Genomic DNA, 19,182 nt, shown 5'->3' with positions numbered 1-19,182 from the left:
CTAAGCTACTTATTCACAGTGTGCTTTGCTTTGATCAGGCTTAATTCACTGTTAAAGGATTATATTCTTACTGTCTGTGCTTCTGTGATGTGCTGGTTCAGGGGCAGCTCTAAGGTAAGAAGGTTAAGTGTGGATTTTCATAAAAACAGGCTGAGAATGAGGCTTATTTTTTAGGGGCAGAAGGAGCAAAGCAGCACCGTCCACAGGCGGCTGATGCAGAGGAGAAGAAATCCCAGATCAGTGCAGACAGTGGACTCAGTGTCGCGTCAGGATCCCAGGTTTGTGGATGGGTTATCATCTCATTATCTCGGTTCTGTTGTCATGTGAAAAAAAATTATATTTATCTAAAACCTAAAACTTTCTGTTTCAAGATTTAATACAAAGTCATGCAGATGACACAGCAAGATAGATTTAAAGTTTTCAGGCATAAAGGCAGAATAAAAAAGGATTATATGAAACATGTTTTGATAATTATTAGATTTGATCATTAATATTAGACAGAATGTATAGAAACATGCTGTCTTATATCCTTCATCCTTATAATCCTTCAGGAGTGGATCATCCTGTTCATCTAAAGTCTAAACCAGAGCTGGCTAAATTACTTCTAAAAATCACTAAATTACTTCACATAGTTACTGGATCAAAATTAAAATACTTTACTTATTTAAAAAGTATCTCACTACTCGTTACTTTACTTTTTCTCCTCTTACATACAGATTATCAAGGGAAAAACAGTTTGCATAAACTAAATCCTCTTGTCTTTTATTTAACTTTATTTTTAAAGTAATGACCTCGTGCAAAGTAGAAACCTGGTTTCAGACACAACCTGGCTTCATTAGAATTCAGAAGTTTCAACACATTTTTCAAAGTGAGATGAACTTGTTCCGCCAATATTCATCACATCTGAAATGAAGCCTTTCTCTTGAAAACACAAAGAACTATTTATTGCCTCAATGTTAATTTTCTCTGACTTTGGTTTTTCTATTACAATTAGTTTCACATTTCTATCTACGTCTGCATTTTGTCCACAATTCTGCACTGCTGTGAGTCTACCAAACTACCCCCCACCCCCCCTGCGGAGCGCATGGAATGCTAACTCATATTGACCAGAGATGCAGTCATATGCAGCTTAGAGAGAAAAACAAAGTAAGAAAGGGTTCATTATTTTAGAAAATGACGACTCCCAGGAAAGAGTTGGCTCTTGTCTTTCACACCAAAGAGCCGACTTTAGAGTCGTTTCATTCACAACTAACGCATCAGTACTGGGGGCGGGTCTCTGCTCTGCTGCTCACCTGCTGCTCCTCAGGGAGGAGAGGAGTCCTTGCAGCATCTCTTTTTGTCTCATCTTTGAGCCAGTTTGGAAAGCAACGTGACTGCAGCAGTGAGGGCATGTCTGTACTTTAACCGATCCCCAAACCTGAGCGCACGTGTTTGCACCAGTAATTCCATTTTTTTAAATTAACTTTCGTTTCATTTAACCAAGAGAAAATGTCGGAGCCCACAAAACCTAAGTGAGAGTTTCTATAGTCCAGTAATCGTAACTAATTACTGAAATGTGAACTGTTATTTGTTACGTTCTTGTGTTACTAACAAAAGTAATTAAATAACAGTAATACGTTACTTTTTAATCCGAAACCACAGAAATGACAAATAAGGGATGTAGAAACTACACCTCAATCTCTATGTTTACATGTTAAAAGTTGAAGTTCATGACAGTGGAGCCAAAAGGAGTCTGAGCTTGTTTGGAAATATTTTTCAGGAAAAACTTAAAAAACGGTTCACAGTTTGATGGGAGCTACTTATTAGAAGATATAAAGCTGCTTTCACACTGAATGCGATTCACGCGTCAGGGCCATCCAGTTTCAATGGTAAGTCAATGTTCAGACGCAATCTGGCAGCAGTGTGTTTTGGGCGTAGAGGCCTGTCCAGCGTTCAAGTATCTGAACTTGGCAAGGAAGATGCATTGCATCAACCAATCAGTGACCCAGCTTTGGTTCATATTCAATGATGCCATCAGCGGGTGGAGTCCAAAACCATCTTGAGAGAGAATCTAATAATTGTCTTGATGATACCTTTCTTTTCTCTTTTAAACACAAAAATAATCAAAGTTCCTTTAACTTTATCATTATTTTATTTTTTCCCTCATCGGACTAATGCGGGAGAGCAAGTCTGGGTCTCAATGTAACGGCAGTACTTCTAAAAGCGCCGTCATACAGATGCTGCTCCTGTAGTAGATGGTGAACCTCACCATACTGAGAGTTTCTGAGTGAGCTCATAAACTCAAACGTGAGATGTGGGAGATGTGATTACCAATGCTTTTGTAGAGCTCTTCCAAATAGACAAACCTGATCTCTCAACATCATCCGTGTCTTCTTCTTTTTAGCCTCATTGCTGAAGACAATGAGGCTAAAAACTTTTGACTGTAGCTCCTCCCACACACGTCAGGAATGTCAAGTTCATGAACACATTTATAGACGAGCATAAGCAGCAAATTTGACGCAGATGAAAAGAAAGGCGGCAGATGCAAATTTGACACGCGTATCAAATTTGGTGGGAACACAACACAAGTCTCAATCTGATCTCCAGCGTCTGGCTTTGTGTGGCTTCAGTTGTTTGTATTTAGGCTGCAGCTGTTGATTCTTCTTGTAGTGACAGTATCAAGGGTTTGGTTTTGTTGTCCCCTACCGATGCGCTCCTTTGACGTTTGTCTCCCCCTTTCTTTGGCTTTACAGAAGAGTGACACAGAATCAGTAACCAGCTCAGAACCGCCAATCCTGACGAGAAGCACCAGCCAGGACTCAGAGGCTAGCACAGTGGTAGGGCACGACCAACCCGGACGGCCTGTTTGAACAAATTATAATCTGTGTCATGTCTGTTGTAGACGTGTCAAACGTCCCCCTGTCTGTTGTTCTTACCCTGATTGTTTCATTTGCAGATAAGCAACAGCTCTGGAGAGACTCTGGGAGCTGACAGTGACCTGAGCAGCACAGCCGGAGACGGGCTCGGAGGAAGAACCGCTCCTCATTTGGCTCAGTCTAGGGGGACGCTGTCTGACAGTGAGATTGAAACCAATCCAGCCACGAGCTCTGTGTTTGTAAGTTATCCCTTCTGAAAAGTTTTGGGGTCACCCACAGGGGCTTGAAAGTAAAACCGCTTCAAATCAATGCTGATATCACCACAGTAGGGGTAAGCAACCTATAAGAAATGCAATAAATTAGGCTGGAATAGATGAGAATTGAATAACAAACCAATCAGGCCATTCTTCAAGCGTGTGTCCATCAGCTCAGGCACACATGCAAACTTTTCTGCTTTTTCTTCACACTTTGTAGTGTAGACTTACCTCGTGAGTAGATGGTTATCAAAAACTATGAAACAAACTTCTTTGCAAATATTGTTGAAAAATCAGGTGAACATGACTCAATCATAAAATGAGTCTGTAATTTTTCTATGTTGATAAATGCCACAGATATCGAAAGATCTCTTTCTAGGTTCTCTTCATCTTTCTTCTTGTTCAACATAAAAGGGCGTTAAGGACAGAGGCACCTTCAACCCCCTGTCCATTTTCTTATTCTGTTTTTTTTTGTTCCACCCTTCCAGACCCATTCAGCCTTTCAGAATGAGCAGCCTGGTTCTGTTACATTGGACTCACAACATTTAAAAATAAAAGAGAAAGAAATCTTATTAGGATGCCACTTAATGGTTCAGACCACCAGAAAGTATCCTGCTGGTATCTAAAAACAATTTGGAGCTCATAACTTTAGAGAGGGGAGATTTATGTTCCTAAATTCTGCCATTTTAGTTTTGTCAAAAAAGAAAATCTTGTGAAGAAAAACAAACCGTCTGGGTTTTGGAGATAATGGGGCAAAAAAAACACTTTTAAAATCCTGAATCTCCTCCATGGCCGGTATTGTCTTTTCCTTAACAGCTCCAGGCATATTTGTAATCCTTGGTTCAAGCTGTTGAAGTGCAAACAGGCTTTGCTCTGATTCCACAGGGAAGGACCCACACTCTGAAACCTGGTGCTAAAGACCACGGGCCTGCGGTGGTTAAAGGGCCACCAACACAACCCATGGAGGACATCAGCATGAGGATTTACCTTTGTGAAGGCCTGCTGGGTAGGCACCGCTCCGTCCTTCCAAACCCCTTTGCATAGTCAGACGGCGCCCGTGTGTTCTGCAAAACACCTACTTCTTCTGTCTCTGTCAATGATCTGCTTTGCTTTACTCACACTGACGGTTGTTGGAATGAGAAAAAAAACCTTATAACCTAATTGATCTTGCATTTGAAAAGTATCACCAGGTTTGTTGGATTTATGATGATACAAACTACACTTTTAGATAATCATAAAAAAAAGTGCAATCAGACGTGTAGTGAGCTATGACTCAGAAAATGAGTTCATCTAGTCAGAAGCTAAGGTTCATGTATGTTTACTCTGACTTGAACGCACTTAAAGGTCGTATTCATCACTGTGTAGAAGAGGTTTGGCAAAATACAAGAATTAAATGTAATTAAGGCAGATGAGAGTTAAAGAGTAGAACAGGCATGGAGCTGAACTGGAATGCATTTGAAAGTTATGGTTGTATAAAAAAATGGTTGTCATTATGCATTATGCCCCAATGCTGTTTATATTTAGCAAGAAGTAAAATAAAAATATGAAGAAACTTCCTTCCCTCTCCACACTAAACTAAAACTGTTTACTTGGAACTGATGAGGCTAAAACGATGTTCATGTTTTACTAAATTGATTGAGTCTTGCTGTTTGTTGGTGTCTGTGTGCCTCTGGGCTCGCCCTGTTCTTGTTTTGTTCCATAAAACCCACGTGCCTCTTTGCCTAACCCCCCCCCTGCTCTTGCTGCTTTTCTTTCCTCCTGCTGCTCTTCATGGGGAACTATTCCAGGGCGGGATAAGAGCTCCGTCTGGGATCAACTAGAGGATGCTGCAATGGAAACCTTTTCTCTAAGTAGGGCTGACCTTTGGCCTTTTTGACCTGTGTGCATTGGTGTTTGTTCAGCTCAGCTGGCTCTCTGTTGAAATTCTGTGGTTTTATTTTTGTAAATAGGGATGCAACAATTCACTTTCCCCACAATTCAGTTCAAACCTTGATCTTTGGGTCACAGTTTTGTTTTGGTTTGATATGAGTTATGTATTACGAAACAACAACAAACTAGAAACGCAGAAAAATCCTTTTTTGAATAAGCGAATAAGCAAGGAACAATAAAGAAAAGACTTATACTTACCCAGCTGTAATATAATAAAACAATAAATACTAAATCAATTATTTGACCATTTCAACATGAACATAATGGAATGCAGTAGTCATGGAATGATACACTTTCCCCACAATTTGGTTCAATGGAATAACATTCAGGTCAGTTTTAAACTGAGAATTGTAGCATCCCTTTTACCAAACTACCTTGTTTAATTCCATACTCACACTTTAAGAAATTTCCTATCAACTAAATTTTGGTCCTGCTTATATCTTTCATTTCTCTGTGAGGTATATGTTTGTCTGTTATTGGAGACTTTGAAACTGCCTGCAGCTTCATTTTTATCACATACCGGGTATTTAATGTGCCTTCAGCCCATGGTGTTCACACTGGACAAGCAGGGAGGGCTGCTTCTTTTTTTTTCTTTTTTCTACTGTTTACTAGCACATGTCCGCCACCTACTGCTGGAAGAGAGTGGTGCAAAATGTCAAAGTGTCAAAGGTCACAAATTTTGCACCAGACTTTTTCTTTCACAGCTCTATTCCAATATATAAAAGACTTGGTGTCATAAAATTCCAGCCAGACACAAACCATCTTCTCCATGATCAATTTACAAACAGTTGGCACTTCCTTGAACTGATAGGGACACAATCCACTCGTCACTACCAAATCCGAGCACCCGATTGGTCAAAGTTTAACTTGGTTTAACTTGCAACGTTAGTTCGATGGCCACGCATTTTGAATATAGAGCCTGAAAACAGTCATAGAAACTTACGTAACTACATGTGAACAAGAGAGTTCGGAACGCGTAAGTCTGAAATGTGCGTTCACGCACGTTTACACGGACATTGGAAGTGGCTTCTTGAAGGCACGTGACCCAGGGCGGTGTGAACGTAGTTTAAGAGAAATGAGAAAATCAACCATTAGTGCTGTTGTCTCCCCTTTATCCTTTTAGTTCAGTTATTTGTCCATAAATGTGTTCATTAATTTATCTCTTTGATGAATTTTCAAATCAGCTGGGATAGGAGGAGCTGAAATGGTGCTGCTGTTGCTGAGCTCTTTGTTGTTTCTCATGGGGTTTCAGGTAAGGAGCGCTCCACCCTCTGGGACCAGATGCAGTTCTGGGAGGATGCCTACTTAGATGCTGTGATGTTGGAGCGTGAAGGCATGGGGATGGACCAGGGGCCACAGGAGATGATCGAAAGGTTTGACACATCTGAAGCACGCCACTGTTTCATAAAACCCGTCCAGATTCTTAGCACCGTCTTGTGTTTCTGCACAGATACTTGTCGCTCGGAGAGCATGACCGCAAGCGCCTGGAGGATGACGAAGATAGGCTTCTTGCAACGCTGCTGCACAACATGATCGCCTACATGTTAATGCTGAAAGTAAGAGAGTTTTAGTTTCACATGAAACCGAATAGCCTTCTTGTTTCTGACCTCACCTGAATGGATTCACTGTTTTTAGGTGAATAAAAATGACATCAGAAAGAAGGTGAGGCGATTGATGGGCAAGTCACACATAGGCCTCACATACAGCCAAGAGATCAACGAAATACTGGACAAACTGGCCAACATGGTAAATATTTGATTACATTTTTAATGCATCATTCGTACATTTAGTTTAGTCATTTATCATTTTGTGTGTGTAGAACGGCCGTGAGCTGTCTACCAGGCCCAGTGGAAGCCGCCACATCAAGAAGCAAACCTTTGTTGTCCATGCTGGCACCGACACCACAGGAGACATATTTTTTATGGAGGTGTGAACCATCTCAAAACCCCTTTTTTTTTATTACTAGAAGGGGCTGCAGGGGCGATCATGTTTCCATTTTGCGTTCTGCCTTCAGGTCTGCGACGACTGCATCGTCCTGCGCAGCAACATCGGCACCGTTTACGAGCGCTGGTGGTACGAGAAGCTCATCAACATGACCTACTGTCCCAAGACCAAGGTGCTGTGTCTGTGGAGACGCAACGGCCAAGAGACCCAGCTCAACAAGTTTTACACCAAAAAGGTGAGACCCTATGCATGCTGGGACTTTTGTCAGACTTGAGGGAGATGTTTCTATTACAAATTTGTCTGTTTTTTTCTTGCAGTGTCGTGAACTTTACTACTGTGTGAAGGACAGCATGGAAAGAGCTGCAGCAAGGCAACAAAGCATTAAACCAGGTGGGATCTTTGCATACAAAGCTTATCCTTTGCATTTATTATATATATGCCTATATGTTATTATATTAATGCTGGGTAAAAAGTCAAAAATACATTTCTTATCAATCTAAAAGTTGTTGGAGGGGACAAATTTGAAGCTTTTCTTCCATCAGGTCCAGAACTGGGCGGCGAGTTCCCCGTCCAGGACATGAAGACCGGGGAAGGTGGACTTCTTCAAGTCACGCTGGAGGGAATCAACCTCAAATTCATGCACAGCCAGGTGAGAGGCCAGTACTTTAGCAGAGAAACTGGCACTCATCCCACAAAAGGGCATGATAATCTGTCCACCCATGATGGTTCAGACCTCATCCTGTCCTCTTTTTTCCACCCGTTTGCTCCTTTCGTTTTATTATTTTTAAATATTTTTTGCCTTTCTAGCATTTCTTTAGATTGAGAAATGTCTTCCTCTAATGTTGTGAAACATCAGATGATATTTAATGTATCAATTGTTTACAAAAAGCACAAACTCGTCTAGCATTTATTCAAAAAGATTCTGCTTTAGAGGAAGAATCCTTATTTGTGCATTTGCTTTTTTATTCTTTTTGTTTTGCTGTTTTGTTGTTGTCGTCGTTCCGGTTTATGTGTTTTTGTCACGCATGCTTATTTTTTTTTTCTTTTCCAAAAATGATGACACATCCTGCCACACAAGTGTTTCTCTGACATCTGTGGTGCTCAGACTTCATGTTCATGTACTGTGTGGGAGGAGGAGATGTGTCGATCTGTGTGTGTGTAACAGACGGTGGCTTGAAGCAAAGACTTTTCATTAATAATTGACAAAAGAAAATCAACTTTTCATCTAAACCCGGACCCTTTTCATCGTCGTCGTTTGTTGTCCTTGCTTCTGCGCAGGCAGTGATAGCCGGAGTTCATCTATTTCTTTTGGTTGATTGATTATCTTATTGAATTATAAGATCTTTCAAAAGTTAGTTTTACTAATAATAATCTACATTCTCAGAGTTTACTTGCAATTTTTTTCCTGGATTTTTTGTTTGTCAAGAAAAAAATCTTGTAGAAAAAAAATACAAATTTTTTAAACTTTAATATTATTTAATATTATGTATTATTATAAATTTTGTTTTCGCTTGCTCTAAAACGTGACTCTAAGTCCCACTCCGATCTATTGTAAAAGCGTTCCCTGTGGTCTTTTAACTATGATTTTGCCGTTTTTAACCCAAATCAAAAATAACTGTTGTTTTCTGAGACATTGTTCCTGCAGAGCAGCAGGAGTTGGCACTGAGCAACCCCACCCCCCTTCCCCTCCCCGTTGCTGAGAGCTCTCCCCGCTAGCTTACAGCCCCTCACACACCCAACATAACATAATATTACTAGTGCAACAAAAGTGGCGAGCAATATTTTGAGCCAGATTCTGGCTCAGAGGAGGGGGGGTTCTTTTTCTTCTTCTACTATTTACTTAGTCATGCCCACCACTCACAGTTGAAAGGGGCGTGGCACGTCTGTGACATCCATACGTCACTACCAAATCTGAGTCCCTGATTGGTCAAAATTCAACCTGGTTTAACTTCTAAGGCCTGATAACAGTCGTAGTAACGGTCGTAGCGCCTTTACAGAGACGTGGTCGCTTGAACGTACACGCTTATGGCGGTGTGAATGAGGCTGAAAACAAAGACGAAGACGAATCGAGTCGTCTACAAGTGGATGCATCTTCTGCTACTGATTCACAATGATTTAAATAAAACATACTTATAAATGTAAATTTCCTAATATGGCCCTCCATCAACAGAAAAGTCCCATAAGAACACGTTAAAAAACACATTTTTTATTGGAGTGGGTCTTTAATGTGTTTTAGAAAAGCGAGTGCAAAGAATTTAAGTTGTTAATCTTTAAAAAGTTTTCTAGCGTGTAATTTATCGTTTTATGTTGCAAATTCAGGTTTTATGCACTTTAGTCAATAGTTTTGTAGCAGACAAATGAAACTCTAGATACAGATTTTAGACTTCATTTGTATATTGTGTTTTGTATGCAACCAGTGAAGTAGTAAAATAAGAGTTATATTGACTTATTATTAGTTTAGTATTAGTAGTAGTATTCGTTAGCTTAGTATTCGTTATTTTAGGTAAAGCACAGAGTAAAAAGTATTATTTACTTTAAAATCTGTTGTAATCTCTGCAGTGAACTGGGATCCATGGAGCCTCTATTAACTTAAAGACTATTTATACTATACTAAGACTATTATTATACTAAGACTATTATATTACTCTGATAAAAGGACTCTGTGTAAGAGTTAGATAGATAGATAGATAGATAGATAGATAGATAGATAGATAGATAGATAGATAGATAGATAGATAGATAGATAGATAGATGATTTTATTAATCCCACAATGGCGAAATTTCATTTATCTGTGGCAGCAACACGACATTCAGAAATAATCTATATAATATAACATCAATAAAGGACATCACAAATTACATTTATATTAGATAATTAAAAATATTACTAAAATTATTATGAAAAATTATTATCAAAAATGAGATTCTTATTGAATAAAGAAATAAATATTAAATAAATACAACTGCAAAAGTGTAAAAAACATGCGGTCTGCAAAACATGTAAACTGTAAAAAAACATTCCAAGTTCCACCCACATGTAAAAACGGGAGTCTTAGAAATACATAAACACACTCCTGCAGAAACTGTCTACACTCTGCTGGTTATAAATCAATTATTATTGAAGGCCGACAGCAGCAGACAATTTTTCTGGATAAAGTATCACATTTGAGGCATTTCAGCCTGAACTGATCCAATGTGGAATGGGTGGATCACATGGGCTCCGTCCTGCCTCTTTGCTGGCTTTGGGGCGCTCACAGAGGCAAACTGAGGGGTGGGCTGACCGATGAACCACAGTAGTTTACCACAGTATCGCTGTAAACTAAAGAGGCTTCTGTCAGTTTAAGTGTCTGTGAGGCAGCGCGTAATTATGAATGGTTTCAGTCAATGACGTCTTAATAATTTTCTTCTTTGGTTTGTTTTGGGTTGTTTTGATAACCTCTGGGTCAAAATGACAACCCAGAATTCAGTTCAGCCTCACAGTTTAGAACCCAGAATTCAGTTCAGCCTCACAGTTTAGGTGTTTGTGGCCATGCAGACCACATTGTAGCTCTCAAAAACAACAAAACAAGCTCACAGTGGAGAGTTTGTACAAGTATTTTTCTCTAAAACAATCACTGAATTGCCCTTTTTTGTGTTTAAAAATGTTAAAATGGCCGTAGATCAGATCCTGAAGTAACGATCCTGTGTTGTCTGTTCCAACCATTGACTGTATTTTAGAACTGGACTAAGTGAGTGTGGGGGCACCTGAAGAAATCGACTTCAATTAAACGAAGTCGATTCTATTGCCATATTTGTGTCATGTTAGAGCCAGACGACATCAGTAAGCAGCGATTGGTCCTAGTCAACATTTCTATGGCAACCATTCTCTCCAATCAGCTCGTGACCTCCCACTTCAAATCTTGAGAATCTGTGAGATGTTTTGAACGTTTGACGTGAGAGCACATACTTTTATTGAATAAATTTATAACCTGAATAATTTGGGCTACAGAAAAAATCTGAAAAAAAATTAGGATTATCAAAAATCTCTTTATAAAAAAACAACAACTGAGTAATAGCCAATGAGTTATATCGCTAGAGGAGACACGCCCGCTTTAGAAGCCTGGCCGACGGTGGCAGAGCGCGACGCCATCTTGGTGAGGTCGACGACGCCCACATGACAATGATTTCTATTGCTTTTAGTGGTGTCTAAGTAGCTTTTATAAACTATATATGTTCTCTTTCAACATTCGTTTCGGTATCTCACTATGGGACACGCCCCCTGCGCTGTCCCCCAGAAGCTCTTTTTCATTACGCCAGTCTTGACTGGCAGACAGAAGATGACGTCTGCTCTCAGGAGGCGGGACTTCCTCCTGCTATAAGAGCCGGACGCCATCTTCTCTCCTCAGTCTAACACCTCTTCTCGCTCCCAGAAGCATCCTCAGACGGCAGGTGTAGTATCCGAAGCTAGCTTAACTGTTCCTAGAGCGAGCTAACAACTCGGTCGCTGAACGCTAGTCGGTGTTACATAGCTTGTCTGGGTCACGCGGTTGGTCTGTCTCCAAACAGCACCCGTTAGAACTAGTCACCATACTAGTAATTTTCGCGCTTCGCTCTCAACCGGAGTCGACGAAGTCGTCATGGAGCCTGAACCTTTCCTCGCCATGGAAACGGTCAGACCTCTGCCTAGAGCCTGCTCATGCGGCAGCAAAATCGCCGGGGCAGACACCCATTCTGCCTGTGCTGCATGTCTGGGGCTGCAACATGCCCAGGACGCGTTAGCATCTCCGGCTAGCTGCGAGCATTGTGCGCGCCTCTCCCTCAAGACCCTGAGACGCAGACTAGCGCGCCAAGCTAGTCTGTCCAAGGCGGACCCGGTCTTGGGGGTAACCAGCCCCCCACTACCAGAGGAGTCTACGCAGGGAGAGGTGGCAGGCATGAGCTGGGGCGACCAACTGGATACGGTCGCGCCACTCGAGGGCATGGATGAGCAGGAGGCCGCGCCCCCGGAGTTTCAGGACACTGTGCCCGACTCCGGAGACGAGTCCATCAGCCTCGGCTCTGAGGAGGACGAGGAGGACAGCGAGCCTTTCCTTCTGCCATTGGCTGCAAAGCCGCTGGCTGCGGGCGACGCGTGCGGCGGCTTCCCAAACCCGACCGCCGCGATGGACCTGCATGATGTCTGCAGAAGAGCAGCTGAAAAGCTGGGCATTAAGTGGCCTGAAGCCCTCACCGAGGCCACCACGTCTCGCTATGAGGGAAAAAGACTGCCTAAAGCCAAGTCTTCCAGCAGACAGCTGCTGCCAGTGTTCCCTGAGTGCTTGGAGGAAGCGACCAGGACCTGGAGCACCCCCTTTTCAGCCAAAAGCCCCGTCCTGGGAGGCTCGGCTTTGGATTGGGCCAACATGGAGGAGAACGGATTCTCGCAGATCCTTCCAGTCGAACCGCTGCTGGCTTCCCACCTGCACCCAACACAGAAGTCCACCATGACTTCCGCGGGCCCCGCCCTGCCCTCGAAAGCTGACTGCTTCCAGTCAACTCTCACCGAAAAGGGCTACAAGGCAGTTGCCGCATCGGTGAAAGCCCTGAATGCATCTTCTCTGCTCCTAGCCTACCAGGCAGAGCTGCAGGAACAGATGTCAAGCACTCCAACCCCAGACTTGTGGAACGAGCTATGCGTGGTCACAGACCTTTGTCTGCGTCTCCACAGGTCCGCAGTCCAAGCCTCTGGGCGAGCCATGGCCCTCATGGTTGTCCAGGAAAGAGCCCGGTGGCTGAACTTATCCAGTCTCTCTCAGAAGGAGAAGACTCAACTCCTCGATGTGCCGGTGGACCCAAAGAGCCTATTTGGGCCAGCAATGGCCACAATGCAAAGGCGCTGTGAGGAGAAGAAACGGGAAGGTGAAGCACTGCAGCTGTGTCTGCCCAGGAAGGTACCCCCTCCTACCCCAGCTGCACCGCGTCTTTCCTTCGCTCAAGCGGTAGCTAGACCAGCTTACCGCACTCCGAAACGCCAGCCTCAGCCAGGTGACCGGAGCCACGGAAAGCCTGCTGAGGCCAGAGGGGCCTGGGCCAAGAAACCGTCTGCTCCCAACGTGACAACGTCAGCCCAGCCAGCGCCTCCTGTCGCTCAGAGCGCAAAGAAAAAGAGGCGTGCCACCTAGGGCGCAACCAACAGGGATGGAGAGCGGGCAAAACCAGAAGCCTGCTTCCCCCCTTCCACGACACGTTCCGTTCCTGTCGTTTTTCTCCAGGGCATGTTCCAGCCCGACCAAAAGGCGTGCAGAGGCACAGGTGGCCCTCACTGTTCACAGCCAGTTGAAAAGGAGAAAAGAGGGACCCACAGAGAGCTCAGTGGAGCCACAGTTGGGTCCCAGAAAGTGTTTGAAAAGGTTTTTAAAACCAACACAAATAAAAAATCCCCGAGGCGCGCAACCAGGCCCCGAGCCAAGGGCGCAGCCTCAACACAAAAAGACAAAACAAAAAACAAAACACATACAAATGACGGGAAGCCGAGTGGGAGCTGCGCAGCTGCACATGAGGCCACAGGAGGGAGCTGTTGCTCCGCCAGTGGCACAGCAGCCCAGCACCGTGGTAGCAACGAGCCCTGCGCCAGCGCAGCTCGTGTTGGCCACGCCCACCAGTGTCTCAGCGCGGATGTCGCTCGGCCCGCTCTCGGACAAATCACAGCAATGGCGGCACTGCGGGGCGCCAGACTGGGTTATAAGCACTGTTACCAAGGGTTACAGACTCCAGTTTGCATTTACCCCTCCCCTTTTCAATGGTATACTGCAGTCGCAGGCCAGGGGGCAAAATGCACGAATTTTGCAGGAAGAGATCAAAACACTGCAGGGCAAAAGAGCCTTTCAGCTAGTGCCACCGGAGCAGGCTCACAGCGGGTTCTACTCCAGATACTTCCTGGTCCCGAAACGGGGTGGAGGCCTGCGTCCGATTCTAGACCTGCGAGCACTGAACAAATACTTGAGGAAGTACAAATTCAGAATGCTAACACACGCAGGTCTGGTACGGTTTGTGCGTCCAGGAGACTGGTTCGTCTCCATAGATTTGAAAGACGCATATTTTCACGTCCCAATATACCCCCCTCACAGAAAGTATCTCAGATTTTCCTTTCAAGGGAAGGTTTACGAGTTTCTAGTGCTCCCCTTCGGCCTCTCACTGAGTCCGCGGGTGTTTGTGAAATGCACGGAGGCCGCCGTCGCACCCATGAGACAGATGGGCGTTCGGCTGGCCATGTATATAGATGACTGGCTGCTCGCAGCGCAGTCTCCCGAAGAACTCAGGAGGCAGGCCGGGTTGCTCACATCGCACCTAACTGCACTGGGCTTCACAGTAAACTGGGGAAAGTGCGTATTGACACCAGTTCAAACGATCACTTTCATCGGCTTATCCCTGAATTCGGTCGAGTTCAGAGCGCGACTCTCAGCGGAGAGAGTGACAGCCTTCCGGGCGTGTCTGTCACAGTTCCGCAGGGGGGCGTGGATAACATTCAGACTGTGCCTCAAACTCCTCGGGCTGATGGCATCGGCGCTGTCCGTCATCCCTTTTGGCCGCTTACACATGCGTCCTTTTCAGCGGTGGGTGGCGTCGCTCAATCTAAGCCCCGCCCGCCATGGTCACCGACGAGTGCTTGCTTCGGTTACGTGCATTCTCGCCCTACACAAGTGGAGGGACATCTCCTTCCTCACCACGGGTGTTGTCATGGGAACCGTGCAAACAAGACAGGTGATCACCACAGACGCCTCGCTGACAGGCTGGGGAGCCACTCACGAGGGCAGGACAGTGAACGGTCTGTGGGGCTCCCACATGCGATCAGTTCACATAAACTGCTTGGAACTCCTGGCGGTGTCTCTTGCACTGAAACATTTCTTACCCTTTCTGAAAGGGCGCCATGTTTTAGTCAGGACCGACAATACCACAGTGGTGGCGTATATCAACAGACAAGGAGGGCTGCGCTCATTTCAGTTGCACACGCTAGCACACAGACTGATTATGTGGAGCAGCTCCCGTCTTCTGTCGCTGCGGGCCATCCATGTACCGGGGATAATGAACCGGGGAGCCGACCTGCTCTCCAGAGGGAACCCGCGTTACAGGGAATGGAAGCTCCACAGCCAGGTGGTAGCCCAGATGTGGAGCATTTACGGTCAAGCAGAGGTCGATCTCTTTGCGTCAGCGGAGAACGCCCAGTGTCAAATGTTCTACTCTCTGACGGACCAGAGCGCCCCCCTGGGGGTGGACGCTCTAGCGCACGAGTGGCCGTGCCGACTTCTGTATGCGTTCCCACCGTTGGAGTTGATTGCCCCTACCCTCACCAGGGTTCGGGAGGGGAAACACTCTCTCATCCTCGTAGCCCCTCGGTGGCCCGGGAAACACTGGCTAGCGGACATCATTCAGATACTGCACAGCCAACCGTGGCCCCTGCCTTTACGCAGGGACCTCCTGTCGCAGGCCCGCGGGGAAATTTTTCATCCTCATCCGGAGTGCCTGGCTCTGTGGGCCTGGCCCGTGAGAGGCTGAATCTCATGGCAGCGGGACTCCCGCAGAACGTCGTGGACACGATCCAGAGTGCCAGAGCGCGGTCCACCCGCTCCGCCTATGGCGCCAAATGGCGCGTTTTTGAGGACTGGTGCGTAAAAATGGCCGTATTGCCTTTCCAGAGCCCAGTCCCAGTCATTCTATCGTTCCTTCAGGAACTGATTGAAAAAGGTTTGTCCTTTTCCACCATTAAAGTGTATCTGGCGGCCATATCCGCCTGTCACATAGGTGTTAATGACAAAACAGTGGGCCAGCATCCGCTTATTTGTCAGTTTATGAGGGGCGCACGTCGGCTCCGACCGGTGTCGAAAAGCCTTGTTGCTCCTTGGGATTTACCGGTGGTGCTGGACGCACTGTCGTGCGCACCGTTTGAGCCACTGAGGCAAGTCAGCCTCAAAGCGCTCTCTTTTAAAACAGCTCTGCTTATTTCACTAGCTTCTGCTAAACGAGTGAGCGACATCCATGCGTTGTCAGTTCACCCGTCCTGTTTGCAGTTCTCCAGAGGGGATTCTAAGGTTTTGTTGAGACCGAATCCGGCATTTATGCCCAAGGTTTTCAACCCTACCATACCTTGCCACCCCATTGAGTTTTTGGAATTCAATCCGCCTCCCTTTTCCTCTACGGAGCAAGAGAGGCTTCACACATTGTGCCCTGTGCGGGCGCTGCGCATGTATGTGGAGAGGACGGCTGGCTTCAGAAAATCTGAGCAGCTGTTTGTGTCGTGGGCTTCTCCTCACACAGGAAAGCCTATAACCAAACAACGCCTGTCACACTGGGTTGTGGGCGCTATATCCATGGCTTATAACAGCAAGGGGTTAACACCCCCGGCGGGCCTGCGCGCTCATTCCACTCGCGGCATGGCATCATCATGGGCAGTTTTTCAGGGCATCTCTCTGGATGATGTGTGCACGGCTGCCAGTTGGGCAACGCCTCACACTTTCATCAGATTTTATAGACTGGATGTCACTAGACCAGGGCTGCCTCACGCAGTGCTAGGTGTGGGGTCCACACCTTCACCTGTATGATCAGCCTGGTTGTTCTCTGTTGGTCTTCGGAGTAAGCTTATCTGGCAATAAGGGAGTCTCTACATCCCATAGTGAGATACCGAAACGAATGTTGAAAGAGAACTTTAGGTTAAGAACTTAACCCCGGTTCTCTGAAACATGAGTGAGGTATCTCACCAGATCACCCTCCTTGCCTGGAGCGAGAAGAGGTGTGCTTACTTAGACTGAGGAGAGAAGATGGCGTCCGGCTCTTATAGCAGGAGGAAGTCCCGCCTCCTGAGAGCAGACGTCATCTTCTGTCTGCCAGTCAAGACTGGCGTAATGAAAAAGAGCTTCTGGGGGACAGCGCAGGGGGCGTGTCCCATAGTGAGATACCTCACTCATGTTTCAGAGAACCGGGGTTAAGTTCTTAACCTAAAGTTTTTACAATTTATGTATATTTATACATATATGTAAATATATTATATTTATATATATAATATATATATAGATACATCATTTGTTGTTGTTAAATAAGAGAAACAGTCAGCCTTAAAAGCTCAAACTTTAATGAAAATGCATTGTTGCAGGACTTCTTACAAATAAAAAAATTATTATAAAGAATTTTTAAAAAATAATTTATAAACATTTAGGAGTTTTAGACCTCTTTGACATGTAATTTAAATTATTTAGAAAAACCCAACAATAAGTCAATAATAATAATAATAATAAATCAATAGTAAGTCAATACAAACAATAAATAATAGCAATACATACATAATAAGTCAATAAATAATAAAATATAAGTCTATTATTATTATTATTAGTATTATTATTATTATTAATAATAATAATAATAATAATAATAATAATAATAAAATAAATATTCAAAAGAAGTCCAAAAGTGAACAGTAAATTTACCCTAAAATAACAACAACAAAGAAAAATTTAAGATTTATACTGATTCATGTGAGTGATCAATTATTGTAACACAGATGGTATGGTGTCGGGTTTCAAGCTAACAGTCTGGCCTCTTATCTAAATGTGTTTCCACAAATGTTTTGAACAGTCAGACTGTATTACTAGTTGGTACCACAGTGATCCATCTGGGTTAACTCTTTTGATAGCCAAGATCCACTTTTTCCTGAAGTCTGAATAGTGAATAGTGAAAAGTTCAGTCACTGAGTCAGAAATGTATAAATCTATATTACCATAATAGCCTAGTATGCTGTATACAGGTTTAGCAAAATAAAATGTACATTTATGTTGACAGCAAATTCTCCGTACATCATGCAGCATGTTGATAATAACTCTGCAGCATCATACATGTCAACATGTGTTCTATTAATAAAGCCCCTGCAGCATTAAAAGAAAAAATTATAATACTTACCTGTGAAATGATATACTTCCTCCTTCATGGACTCAGTTCTCTGATTTTGGCAGTTGAAACACAAACAATGAACTGGTATTATGCAAAAAATGTATTCAAATGCATTCACTGCAGCAGTAACTTGACCTCACCAAGATGGCGGTGCTCTCCTCCCATGAGGAACCACGTGATGTTTCCTCTAGTGATATAACTCATTGGTAATAGCTGTTCATTTCTTAATAGAAGTTTATGGAAATTTGGCTTCTTGGAGCCAGTTGGTACTTCCTGGTTGAAACACCAGGGGGGAGGGGTCACTCAGTCCAGGTGTCAAGTCAATTGACAGTCAAATGTTCCAAGCCGGCTTTATTGGTTTTCAGGGCTTCCTTTAACAATATTTGGTATTTATGCTTTCGTGATTTTTTGACTGAAGCCCTTTTAGTCTTGAGATGCTGAGCTGCACATTGACCTGTTTCACCTAAAACTCCAGTTTAAAGCAATCATTTTCACAACAATTTCAGAATAAGAGCTGGATACGTTAGACGTCTGAATCGTCAAGACGTGTGGCTGCAACAGGTCTCTGTACGTTTTCAGTAACTCTTAAAAATAAAACCCCATCAGCTGACGTAAAGACCCAAAAAGAGATTGTGGTGTTTTTACCAATTGGATCTCATATTTGTACTATAATATTTTAAGATCAAACCAACATGGTCTGTTAGTTGAGGCATGGCATGAAGTTGGAATAAAGCATCAGTGACAAAAATCCGATTCTGTTTAGTCTGCTCTAAACTGATGGTCCTATTATCTACTGTAACAACAACTAGTTTTCAGCCACGCTGTTGGTATTCATTCTTCTTATGGACGCCGCCTCTCAGTTTGACTTTTGCCTCGGCCCCTTCATCATGATGGAGGCTGAACACTGCAGTCCTCAGAGATTTGTCGGTCAGACTGTTGCATTTTGAGTGAAAACATGCTGCTGCAGGAATGCTGCTGAAGCGGTTAGCGTCGGCTCATTGCTGGGAGCGGCATGCATCATCCTCACAAGTGGCAAACGTGGCGTCGGGTGGCGCCGCCGTGAACGTCCCTTCTGTCCATCAGTGACTTTCATACTTGCGTTGGTGCCAGCCCTCGTTGCTGGAGGAGGAGGCATGGAGGTTCTCTGGGGGACTCAGAGGGGTAAAGTCCAGGCAAATACAGACTCATCCAGTTGTCCAAACCTCTCGTCCTCTTTTTTTCTTTTTTTTTGGAGGGGGGCTGGTTCTTCTTATGATGTGGACTTTTTCATTATTGGCTGTGCTAAGCTGTCCGATTCCTGATGGGAT

The 19,182-nt window shown here is 44.2% G+C and overlaps 1 protein-coding gene across 50 annotated transcripts in view; it reads left to right on the top strand.

Moving 5' to 3' along the window:
• madd (MAP-kinase activating death domain) overlaps positions 1 to 19,182 on the top strand; it is a 65,690-nt gene that overhangs the window by 38,932 nt on the left and 7,576 nt on the right. For 22 of the 50 annotated variants that reach the window (XM_078945069.1, XM_078945045.1, XM_078945063.1 and 19 more), the window contains 12 exons: positions 175 to 278; positions 2,733 to 2,816; positions 2,936 to 3,094; positions 3,995 to 4,115; positions 4,897 to 4,959; positions 6,291 to 6,411; positions 6,489 to 6,594; positions 6,674 to 6,784; positions 6,858 to 6,965; positions 7,053 to 7,217; positions 7,300 to 7,372; positions 7,525 to 7,631. In XM_078945069.1, coding sequence (XP_078801195.1) covers positions 175 to 278; positions 2,733 to 2,816; positions 2,936 to 3,094; positions 3,995 to 4,115; positions 4,897 to 4,959; positions 6,291 to 6,411; positions 6,489 to 6,594; positions 6,674 to 6,784; positions 6,858 to 6,965; positions 7,053 to 7,217; positions 7,300 to 7,372; positions 7,525 to 7,631 — 1,322 coding nt within the window. The remainder of the gene's footprint in view (positions 1 to 174; positions 279 to 2,732; positions 2,817 to 2,935; positions 3,095 to 3,994; positions 4,116 to 4,896; positions 4,960 to 6,290; positions 6,412 to 6,488; positions 6,595 to 6,673; positions 6,785 to 6,857; positions 6,966 to 7,052; positions 7,218 to 7,299; positions 7,373 to 7,524; positions 7,632 to 19,182) is intronic. The other 28 variants (XM_078945074.1, XM_078945072.1, XM_078945049.1 and 25 more) reach the window with 3 other exon arrangements.

This window comes from Oryzias latipes, chromosome 3 (genome assembly GCF_053564925.1).
Source record: "Oryzias latipes strain Hd-rR chromosome 3, Olatipes_Hd-rR_3.1".
Classification (NCBI taxonomy): Eukaryota; Metazoa; Chordata; class Actinopteri; order Beloniformes; family Adrianichthyidae; genus Oryzias; species Oryzias latipes.
Note: the sequence above shows the minus strand (reverse complement) of the source record. Positions and strands in the feature narration are given on the sequence as shown.